Genomic DNA, 11,897 nt, shown 5'->3' with positions numbered 1-11,897 from the left:
GGATCTGAGAATCCTAGCGGTGCCCTTGTTGGGTGATCTTTGGACCGCTCAATCTGTTTCCTCCTGGTGAAATGGGGATCATAACCTCCCTCTGGCAAGGCTGCGTGGAGGTTAAGGAGGGAGGAAGCACCCAGCGGGGCCCGCTGCCTCAGCAGGTCGCTGCAGCTTGCGGAACCCGGGTCCCTCTTCTAGAAAGTACCAGCGGAATGCGGTGCACCTCGGCGCTCCGCATTCCCGATTTCCAGGGTGTCTGTCCGTCTCTCCGACGAGCTCCGGGTCACCGAGGCTCCGCGGCCTCGTTTGCGCGCCCCCCCCAACCCGCCAGGCTCACTCGCCCAGCGAATGGGCGCACGGGCGGCTGGAAGGCACCGCGCCGGGTACAGCCAGAGTTTGAACCCACGGGGGTGAGCGTGGACACCAGAAGACCGCGCAGGGGTTCCCGCGCGGCCGGAGGGTGGCCCGCAGGCGCGCGCGCGTGCAGTTCGGCCCCGCGTGGGCGCGCCCCGGCCCCGCTCCCGCCGCCCGCGGCTCGGGCTCAGGCCCGGTCCCCCGAGCCCCGGGGCAAGCGCCCCACCTCCTACGCGCCCCTCCGCCCCCTCCCCCGGGCTTGCACCGCGTGGCCCAGGCGCGCGCTCCAGACGCTCCCTCCGCCCCGCGCGCTCGAGGGGGCGCGGGCCTGGGCCGGGGGTGGGGTCGCCGCGGGCTCGGCCCCCTCAGTTCCCGCGCTCGGGCCCGCGGGCCCAGGAAGTGGCCCTGGGCCGCGGCCCTCGCCCCGCCTCCTCCCTCCCGCGCTTATCACCTGCCGGCCCGGCGCGCGGGCGGGAGCGAGGGCGCGAGGGGGAGCGCGAGGGGGAGCGCGCGGGCGGCCGGGCGCCGGGTCGCGGGAGGTGAAGCGCCGCGAGGATGGCGGCGCGGGGCCGGGGGCCGCCGAGGCTGCTGCTCGCGCTCCCGGTGCTGCTGGCGCTGGGCCCGGCCGCCGCGGCGGCCAAGCTCAACATCCCCAAAGTGCTGCTGCCCTTCACGCGGGCCACGCGCGTGAACTTCACGCTGGAGGCCTCGGAGGGCTGCTACCGCTGGTGAGGCGCGCGGCCCACGGCCGAGGAGGGGCCCGGGCCGGGCCGGGCAGGCGGGCGGGGGCGCGGCAGGTGCGGCGGCGCGGGGAGGGCGGGGAGAGCGCGGCCGCGAGTCGCTGGCCGGGGCGGCGAGGCCTGCGGGCGCGCGGCTTCCAGGCCGGGCGGGCGCGGGGCGGGGAGGGCGCGGCGGGGCGGCCGGGGGCGGCGGGGCGGCCGGGGGCGGGGAGGGCGCGGCGGGGCGGCCGGGAGCGGCGGGGCGGGGAGGGCGCGGCGGGGCGGCCGGGGGCGGCGGGGCGGCCGGGGGCGGGGAGGGCGCGGCGGGGCGGCCGGGAGCGGCGGGGCGGGGAGGGCGCGGCGGGGCGGCCGGGAGCGGCGGGGCGGGGAGGGCGCGGCGGGGCGGCCGGGGGCGGCGGGGCGGCCGGGGGCGGGGAGGGCGCGGCGGGGCGGCCGGGGGCGCTGCGGCAGGCGGGCGCGCAGCAGGTGCGCGGCGCGCTCCCCGGGCCAGGGCGGCCGGAGCGGCTGGCGGCGGGCTCGGCGGCGTGCGCGCTGGGGGCCTCCCCTGCGCATGGCGCCGCCGGGCCTGCTGGCCGCTGGGGCCGAGGGGAGCGGGGCCTGGCCGGCGGCGGTGTGTGCCGGTGTTTGCGGGCGAGGAGGGGCCCCGGGTCGGCCTCACTTGAGGAGGGCGCCCGACGCCGCGGAGGGCCCCGGGAAGGGGGTGCCCCGGGGCCGGGGGTCCACCCACGTTGCCTAACTTCCCCTTGTTGTCCGGGACTCCGGCGGGCGGTGGTCCGGGCCCTGCAGAGCCGAGTCTGGAGACGCAGATTTCTTGATTTTGTCTAGTGGTGGGGGGAGCCTCCTCTCCGGCGCCAGACTGGTGTGGGAATTGGGTCTGTGTGGGAAGAATTACACCCGTTCGGCCTCATTGGGAGGAACATTAAACCTGTGATGAAAGGACTCGCGCAGGAAACCCCGGGGACCCATTTTACAGATGAGAAATGAAAGGCAAGGAATGGTTGGTGATTCACCCCAGGTTGTCCAGGGTGAGGTTAGGCCTTTATGCTCAAAACCCAGGCTTTTTTTCCCCAACTCTCCTCCTGGCTTCCTGGGGGAACTCCGGAATCCTGCATTGGGGGTGGGGGATGGGATATTGGAAACCCCAGAAAGTAATGAAACTAGAGGCCTCTGTTCCCCGTTTCCTCCTCCCCCTCCTCCTCCTCCGAGACAGAGAGACCTGGCTAGCTCCTGGCTGGGCAGGGTGATGTGGTCCTGACCTTCCCTCCAGCACCTTGAGGAGAAGGCGGCTTCTCCTCCTGCAGGGTGGAGACGGGAGATCAAAGGCAGCTCTCTGGCTGCTGGCCTGTAGGCTACACTTTTTGCCTCTCCCTTTCTTCACCTGTCTTTTGCCAAGGTCAGTGTGGAGGCTTACCAAGGCACGATCTCTGTTACAGAACCAGGGGTGTGTGTGTGTGTGTGTGTGTGTTTTAAGTCTGTATGTCAGTCTGCGCATATATGCAAGTATGGTCCTCAGAGCCCAGAGGAGCATTCTTCTTCAAGTGTACTACAGCAGCTATTTATTTTCTGAAAGTTGGCCTCCTGAAATAAGGCCATGCTGTGTCAGCCAATTGCATTTTGGGTTTAGTGCCTGATGCACCTGAAGGGTCTTGTTCCTGCCTTGGTATCAGAGGCTGACCTTCAGCATAAAGTCTTCTATATCCCTGACTAGGGCATTGTCTTTTTTTTTTTTTTTTTTAAGATTTTATTTATTCATTCATGAGATAAATAGAGAGACAGAGACACAAGCAGATTGAGAAGCAGGCTCCCTGCAGGGAGCCCGATGCAGGGGAGCCCGATGCAGGACTCAATCCCAGGACCCTGGGATCACACCCAGAGCTGAAGGCAGAGGCTCAACCGCTGAGCCACCCAGGTGCCCTCGGGCGTTGTCTGGTGTGGGAAGATGAGCCATTAGTCCCTCCTTTCAGGAGATGCAAACCTGCTCTCTGGTTGAAGGTGTCTTTTCTTCTTGACAGATAGGCAAGAAAAGAGGAAGCCAGTTTTTGAAAACAGCTGGCTTCAAATGAATTTGTACGCTACTTCCTTTGAGATTCTATAGCTGTGTTTTTTTTATTTTTTTCTGAAGTAACCTTTTTTTTTTTTTTTTCCCTTTCTCTAAATACATTTTCTTTTCTGAGAGAGGCTGGTGGTTTTTAATTTATTTGTATAGCTTCTTAAGAAGAAGGGAAGGGAGGGGGGAGAAGAAAAAAAAATGATTCCTAATCTCTTATACATCAGAGAAGTGCTAAGTACCTTATAGCTTGTTTGGCATCTGATCCATAATTTTTATTGCAAATGTGTGACTGCCTCACTTAAGTGTCTCCTCAGAGGTGTTTTGTGGTTGTGATTTTCCCCTTAACTTCATAGGAAAACCTTCCATCAATCAAGCATTGAAAATATTTATTTTTAGTAGTGCTGTTCCTACTTTGGTCCTCTGTTGCTGTAGTTTTTGAAGACTCTTTTGGAAATTTTAAGAGTTGGCATGCAGACAAGCTATTTATCTGCAGTTATCTAAACCTGGGAGGAAAATAACCTCTTCATCCAAGAAGTTCATTGTTAAATCTGACATGAAGATTAAAAAAATGAAAAATAAAAACTCTCCTGGACATTGGGGGAATTCTTACTCAATCCTTTGAATTTGGTGCCAGGCTCCAAGCTTACAGAAATTACTGCATGCCTCAGCCAGTGGGTCTAAGTTCACTTTTCCTGTTTCTTGATTTTATAGCATCAGATCATTAGACAATTTTTGGGCCATAGGAGTCATAGAGATCATGTAGTATAAATTGCCCATGTTGTACTCTGAGCCTCAGAAGGAAGGGCTATGTGTGATGTCACATAAATACAGATGGACCCTGATGAACAATAGTTCCACTTAGATTGTTCAACTTTATAATGAAGGTGCAAGAATGATACTCATTCAGTAGAAACTGTACTTGGAATTTCAAATTTGGATCTTTTCCCAGGCTAGTGACATGCAATATGACACTGTCCCATGGTGCTGGGCAGTGGCTGCAGCCTCAGCTCCAGTTCAGCCACATGATCACAGAGTCAACAACAGATACCCTTACAACCATTCTGTACTCATACAACATTCTGTTTTTCACTTTCAATATAGTATTCAGTAAGTTACATGATATACTCAGTACTTTATCATCAAACAGATCTGTGTTAGAGGATTTTGTCCAACTGCAGGCTAACGTAAGTGTTCCCAGCATGATTAGAGTACGCCAGGCTGCACTATGATCTCTGGTGTGTTTGGTGTATCATATGCGCTTTCGACTTGAGATATTTTCAACTCAGGGTAGGTTTATTGGGGCCTAACAGTGTCATAAGTGGAGGAAGGTCTGTGGTGATAGTTTCTGAGTCAAGTGGGAGCTCACAGGGATGCCCCCATTCCCACCCCACTCAGGGACTTGTGGCCTCTGGTGTGTTTGCTAGACACTGATTGAATCCTTCTAGTTGCATTGCTGGTTGTGAGACAAGTTTCTTATTCTTCTTTTGGCTATTTCGTGTTACTGAAAATGTTCTATGAAATATCTTTCATTAGGCCGTTTTTTTTTTTTTTTTAAGATTTTATTTTTAAGTAATCTCTACACCCAACATGGGGCTTGAACTCACGACCCTGAGATCAAGAGTTGCATGCTCCACCAACTGACCCTAGCTTCTCCAGCTCATATTAAGACTCAAGTATTCTTCTATGGTGCTTCATTGTCTTCCTAAGCTTTGAGTGTCTGAGCACCATTCTGCTTGGTTGCTCTTCCACCATCTGCTTATGCTTTTCCCTGTGATCAAAGTCCCACAGTGTTCTGGTTTCCCCAGTCTTGGAGAAAGTGAGTATCTTGGGTTGGTTTCCCAGTACAGCCAGAGACGAGGATTTGGTTGTATGTAGTTTATTTGAGAGTGTGCTCTCCTGGGAGGCAGGATAGGAAAGAGGAAGGAGATGAGCAAGGATGTGGTCCTAGAGAAAGTCTGTATGGCCCTTGTGACCCTGTGGAGTTGAATTCCACTTCAGGTCCACCTCCCTTGAGGTGCAGGATAGAGCAAGCTTTTGAGCTTTTCTTTCACCCGTGATCAGCTGGCCATTGGCTGCTGCAGGGGGAAGGGGGTGTTGTGCAACCTCCCCGGCCTCTGGGTGAGGCAGCCCTCTTGGTCAAGGGTGTTTGACTGGATAAGGTTGTGTGTGTACACCGTGAGCTGCATGCAGCGCTGCAAGCTGAGGGGAGTTGGATCGACATCCAGGCAGGGCATCCTGCAGCCCCCACTAAACTGCTGTGCTCAGAATTCTCCCCCTTTCCTGCTCCTGAAAGTCTCCCCGAGGCACCCTGGAGCTGCCTGGTGTGTCTGCCAGGCTTGGTCCTGAACCACGGTGCACTTCTCAGCCACAGGCATAAGCCTTCTTGGAGGAACAAATGGGACCCCTGTCCTGCTGCATGGGTCCCCACTCGGTGGAACTTGTCATGGTGGGTGTTGTGTCCCACACACCTCAGATCATCCTTGGGAAGCAGTAGGCATGGAAGAGCCAACAGCCCCTCTGCCACGGTGCACTTCTCAGCCACAGGCATAAGCCTTCTTGGAGGAGCAAATGGGACCCCCGTCCTGCTGCATGGGTCCCCACTCGGTGGAACTTGTCATGGTGGGTGTTGTGTCCCACATACCTCAGATCATCCTTGGGAAGCAGTAGGCATGGAAGAGCCAACAGCCCCTCTGTTGACCTGCAGCTGTGCGAGGTCCAAGGCCAGTGGCACCTCTCAGGGCCTCTGGGCCTGCCCCCAATGGAAGGAAGTGACCAGTCCCCTTGTAGCCTGGGGAAAGTGGGAGAGAAAGGGGGCCTGCCATTTCCTTGGGCTCTTCCAGAAATCCCTCTGCACACTGAGCCAAGTTGGAAAGTCATTCCACCCAGCTGCCTTATGCTGAGCCCACCGACTCAACCTGCAGGACGGGGGTGTTTGCATGCTGGAAGCTGGATTGGTGAGGAGGCAGTAGGACCCAGGGGAAATTGGAGAGTCAGGCACTAAAATTAAAATAAAGCATTTATAGTGTGGAGGCTTAACCTGAAAAGTGGGTTTAATTCAGCCAGTGGCCCACCAGTGCTCACTGTGAAGAACCAGCCTGCCCAGATTCCCTGGGAGGACAAGCCCTGACCAGCAACACTGATTGCCAGGTGAGGGCTGGGGATCCACTTACCAGGTGATGCGTGTTTGTGCTTACAGCCCATCCGGGCACTACTCCTCATCCTGGGTCATGGAATAGTGGGCATAGGCTCCATTCCTGGAGCCTGCAGCTGGTTGGGAGAGTTAAATAATAAACGAAGATGACAGGGGCTGCCTTTTGTGTGGTAATAAGTCTGCAAAGGACATAAAATAGCATGTGTATAACGATTGCAGAAGAGGGTGATGTGCCATTCTGGAGAACGTGGTCAGGAGAAAATCCTTTTTGAAGCTGGCCTGGGACTTGAGCTCGTATCAGCCAGAGGAGCAGCAAGTGCAAAGGCCTGAGGAGGGGCCAGACTTGCTAGAGGGGCACAGAGAAGGCAAGCTCGGTGAGGGGAAGGGTGAGGTTAGAGAAGTTGGCAGGGGCCGGGCCATGTGGGACCTTGTGGGCCGTGGTTAGGAGATAGGAAGTGGCTTGCTGGGGTCAGGACTTGGGCTGTGTTAGCCTGGGACCAGTTGGTTCTCAGGGCCTGGATCTCTGCTCTGCTCTGCATCAGCCTCGGGGGCTACCCGCAACTCCGGTCCCCGCAGGGCTGGTGGGGCCTCCCTCATTTCCCCTCATGGACCTGCTGAGGGAGGTGCCGGGAAGTGTATGTTGACTAGAGTTGACCTGGTGCTGGGTTGTTTTCTTCCTGCTTCCTCTGCCAGCCCCTCTGGGTGGCTTCCTCCCTGCAGGCCCTGTCTCTGCTGCAGAGGGGCTGGCACGCAGGTGGATGGCGGGTGGGCTGTGCTTTCCCCGCCCCCACCCACCCCTGTTCTTTGGACATCTCTCACTTCTCCTTTTGGACTCTTGCTTTCTGGCCTGACGCTCCTGTGTCCTTGAGCTCCCCTGCCCCGCTCCTGTTCCTGTGTTCTGAGGAGTGGGGAATGGCTCCCCTGGGGCAGTGGGGCCCCAGAGCACCCACCGTGTGTGAGATTAACCCCTTCAACAGCCACAGTCAGTCTTTAGAGTTCCTCAACATAAAAATGTATCTCTGATGCCAATATGCTATTTACATTTTTAAAAAAATTATGGTAAGACATACATGCTGTAAAATTTGCCGTGTTAATTGTTTTTAGGTATACAGTTGTGGTGTTTAATGACATTCTCACTGTTGTGCCACCATCCCCACCATCTACCTCCAGGACTTTTCTATAATCTTCAACTGAAACTCTGATCCCATCAGACAGGGAACACCACCCCCCCCTTCCTCCTCCTGCAGCCCCCGGAAGCCACCATTCTGCTTTCCTTAACACCGTGGAATATTTGCCTGTCTCCTGTGAGCAGGGACATGAGCCCAGAACCTTTGCAGGAAGCAGTGCCCCCTCCCCCAGAGCCTAGTCACATTGTTTTGATTCATGTTTGTTTTTATGGTTTACCTGAGATGTATGGCAAATGGTATTGGCTTTCCATTTATACTAGTGATAGAAGGTTTTCTCTCCAAGTACTTTTTCTTTAAAGAAGAATCAATTTAAAAGAAAAAAAAATAAGGGAAAGATACAAGGGTGTACTTGGATGTGACTGGTCCGGGAGGGGGCCTGGAAGGTGGGGAGGGGTTGGCAGACATGCAGGTGTCCAGCTGGCTCCCCCACAGGCCACAGATGCACATCCAGAGGCTTCAGATATCACACAGGGGGTGTGTGGCAGTGGGAACCAGAATAGCAGAACCCATTTTTTTGCTAGTCCCTTTCTATTACTCCCCACTTAATCCTAAAAACAAAACCCTTTTTGGTAAGAATGACCACTCCCTGTGCAATTTGGGAGCCAGAGATCAGGAACCAGTTAGTGGAAGAGCCACATTCAAAACCAGGTCACCTACCCCAGAGCTGGCGTGATTCTGGGGTACACGGGGAGCCGTGCTGGTGCTTCTCAGCCATTGGTTGGTTTAATAAAACCAATGACACTTTTCAAAAGCAGTCTGAAAGATACAGGTGGGGTAATGATTCAGGAGGGGGTTGAGGCCATCTTCTGCTGGAATCTGGGAGCCCAGGCCCTCCCCATGGGCAGGCCTGATGGTGCCAGAGGCCTTTGGCCCTGTTTTGAAGAGTTGTGTGTTCAGCATTAGGGAGTAGGGCAGTGTCCAGAGCAGGAGTCCAGAACTAGGCTGGACCGAGCTGTTTTTCTGAGAATATGAGCTCGGGCTGGTGACTTAATGTCCATGTGGGGGTCTCCTGGGGTATCAAATGGTCTTTTTTTGTTTGTTTGTTTGTTTTTTTTGGTCTTTTGTTTTTAAGTAGGCTCCACACCCACCATGGAACCCAGTGTGGGGCCCGAACTCATGACCACGAGATCAAGACCTGAGCTGAGATCAAGGCTCCCAAGCTCAACCGACTGAGCCACCACCCAGGCGCCCGTCAGATGGGGGTTTTAATAAGATGTTTGGAGCAAATGAAACATTTGTGGTGCATTTGGCTCAAGCCAAAACAGTTTAAATAAAACAAAGGAATGTTGCTTGGGCTCCTGGCACTGAATTCTGTCCTGCAGGGTTTCCCTGATTGTTAGCAGGACCTGGGTTTCTCAGTCCTCTTGTCTTGGCTCTGGCCAGGTACTCTCCTGGGGAAGCAAGATCACAGTTCCAGCCGTACAACCCCTAGAGGCAAGTCTAGTGGAACAGAGGCCACATGGCCCTTTCTGGCTAACTCACCTGGGCACATGCTTGGGGCTGAAACCCTCTCTGGCCAGGTGAACACAGAGCCAACTGGCCAGGCCCCAGCCACCGGCCTTCTCGTGTCCAGAGAAGTGTGAAACTCTCTGGAGCCTTATGTGTCTAAGAGTGGAGGAGAGGCACCACTCACAGAAAAGCTGGGTGCTGTAAACTGAAAGATGTGGATGGAGGCTGGGCAGCCAAAATCCAACATAAGCCCCCTACAGGAGTGACATCCTCCTTGCCTTCTGTTCCATTTAGGGCATTTGGTAAAATTAGGTGTATAATCAAAAACCCTCTCATAAAGAAAATTCCAAGCCCAGATGACCTGTCTGTAAATCCTATGAAACATTTAAGGAAGAAGTAGTACACATTTTTTATGAACTCTTCTGGGAAGGAGACAAAGAGTGATTATTTCCTAGGCCATTTTATGAGGCCAGCATTCCACTGATTGCAGACCAAACGAAAACATTACAAGAAAAAGAAATCCACAGGCCAAAGGTAAAACATTCTTTCATAAAATAAGAGCAAATCAAATCCAGAAAAATCTAAAATAGAGTGATGTGTCATCATGACCCACTGGGGTAAATCCCAGGAATGCAATGTTGGTTTAACTTTAGCAATCAGTGTAATTCACCATATCCATAGAATGAAGAATAAAAGCCATATAATTAGTTGTCTCCATAGGTGCAAAGCATTCAGTGTCCATTCATGATAAAAATTTGTAGCAAATGAGGAATAGAAGAGAATCTATAGCCTGACAAGGCATCTATAGGACCTTGTACCAGAGTCTTGTGCTAGGGCCAGTGGGGGCAAGGAAGGAACAGGCCACAGGCTCTGTCCTCACACTGTCTCTGAGGGAAGTTGGACAGGAAGAGGGTCATTGCTGAGCCTTTGGCTTGAGCCATTTGGGCATGTTGATCCTTTTGCCTTGAATGCTCTTCTTCCAGATGTTCAAAGAGCCAATGATGGCCTCTGCTTCAGACACATTTGAGGCTGTGTTCATACGTCACCCTCTTGGGGCACCTGGGTGGCTCAGTGCTTGAGCATCTGCCTTTGGCTTGGGGTGTGATCCCGGGGTCCTGGGATTGAGTCCCACATTGGGCTCCCCACAGGGAGCCTGCTTCTCCCTTCACCTATGTCTCTGCCTCTCTGTCTGTGTCTCTCATGAATAAATAAATAAAATCTTTAAAAAAAAGTCATCCTCTCTGTTAGCCCTCCTCTGATCATCCTCCTGAAAATCACAACCTTTCCCATCCCTGCTTTATGTTTGTTCACAGCCCTATTGTGTAAGATCCTATATTCGCTTATTTGTTTTGTTTCTCACTGAGATGAAGGCTTCATGAAGGTGGGGACTAATGCAGATTTTGTACTTTGGTGTACTCCCCAGCACTTAGAACAGTACCTGAAATATGGCATGTGACCCAGTCAGTATGGATTTGGTGAATGAATGAATGAATGAATGTGTGTATTAGGGACCCCATGGAGGACCTGTGGGGCTGTGGGCCTGAGAGGAGAGGTGTGAGGAGGCTTGGGGATGGGTCCATGGAAGAGCTGCCATTTACTGTGAGCTATGAAGGCTGTGTAGCCAGAGAGCTTGGAGAAGGGTGTGTGAAGTGGCAGGAACAGCAGCAAAAGAATGAAGGTGTGAGAGCTGGGGTAGGGTGGAGGGAGAAGCGGGCTTCTGAGTAGAGGTTAGACTCCAAGTCCAGTGGCTTGGGATCTTGCCAGCAGTGTGGCCTCAGGCCAGCAACCCTGTCTTGGACTTGAATCTTTGCTTGTGGTTCTGAAGATGTCTGCTTTTGTGGGTGGTGGGGCTCATGGTGAAGCTGCCGTGGGGGCCCTGACAGCAGGGACCATCACTCAGGGAAGGGGATGGACAGCGTGAGGCATAAGTGATCACGGTATAGAAGGACCTGCATTGTCTACCTGACTGCCTTCATTCATTTTTAAGATTTCATTTTAAGTAACGTCTGTACCCAAATGAGGCTCAAACTTACAACCCCAAGATCATGTGCTGCACGTTCCACCAACTGAGCCAGCCAGGCATCCCTGTCTAACTGTCTTTAACAAGCAAAGTTCTTGTGGTCAGAACTGTACCAAAGACCCCTCATTTGGGAACCACCTTCTGTTTCCTGAACTTGTGAGCTTCCTATGTACAAGGCCCGTGGTAAGAGTTTAATATTTTCTATGCCATCTAAGCCCCCAATCCTTTGCGGCAGGAATGATGTTTATTCCATTGTGTAGATGAAACCGAGGCCCAGAGAGGTTGAATCATCTGCCAAAGGCCACACAGCTGGTGAGTGGCAGCACTGTGCCATCTTAGGGCCTTACCTGGTAGCAAGCAGACAGCCACGGGTGAGAGAGCATCACCAAGTGCTGCTTAGCACCCTGCACAGGGGCCCAGGAAAGCCACTGGAGCCTGTCCCGGGGGCCCTGGGGAGTGCTGGTGTGTGAGATGGTGGGACAGACCTGCTGGCCCCTGCCGAGACCTAGGGAGGAAGCAAGTGTGTGCCAGCTGAGGCACCACCAGTCCTTTCTGCGGAGTGGCAGTTAATTTAAACTGGGGGGAAGTGGAAAGATGTACAAGCCAGGACGTGTTTTCAGAGCTGTTTGTATCACTGTGCAAGGCTGCTCTGTCTTTGTTTTTCTGGAAACCTTGGGAAATGGTAGTGGATACAATAGTACCAGAGAGGAGATGTGGCTGGTGTGGCGAGGCTCAGCCCCTCACTCTCCCTGGACCCCACGCCACCCACGCTGTCAAACTGCAGATGCTTTGTGCCCCTGTCAGAGTTGGGCCTTTTTATGTATGATGATATTGGAATTTACTATTTCAACAAAATGTCTTTCTCTCTTTTTTTTTTGATATTGATGTTGTCTTCAGTATTAACGTCTATGAGCTCATGAGTTTAATATATTTATTTTTCCTAAAACAATTT

General features: G+C 53.8%; 1 protein-coding gene across 2 annotated transcripts in view; it reads left to right on the top strand.

The window, feature by feature from the left end:
• Positions 1 to 873: 873 nt before the first annotated feature.
• Positions 874 to 11,897, top strand: part of NUP210 (nucleoporin 210) — a 105,266-nt gene continuing 94,242 nt past the window's right edge. For both annotated transcript variants that reach the window (XR_007404098.1, XM_025448682.3), the window contains exon 1: positions 874 to 1,076. Coding sequence is in view for 1 of the 2 variants with exons in the window: in XM_025448682.3 (XP_025304467.1) it covers positions 904 to 1,076 (173 nt within the window). In the remaining variant the exon portion in view is untranslated. The remainder of the gene's footprint in view (positions 1,077 to 11,897) is intronic.

This window comes from Canis lupus, chromosome 20, assembly GCF_003254725.2.
Source record: "Canis lupus dingo isolate Sandy chromosome 20, ASM325472v2, whole genome shotgun sequence".
Taxonomy (NCBI): domain Eukaryota; kingdom Metazoa; phylum Chordata; class Mammalia; order Carnivora; family Canidae; genus Canis; species Canis lupus.
This window is presented reverse-complemented; position numbering and strand designations above follow the sequence as displayed.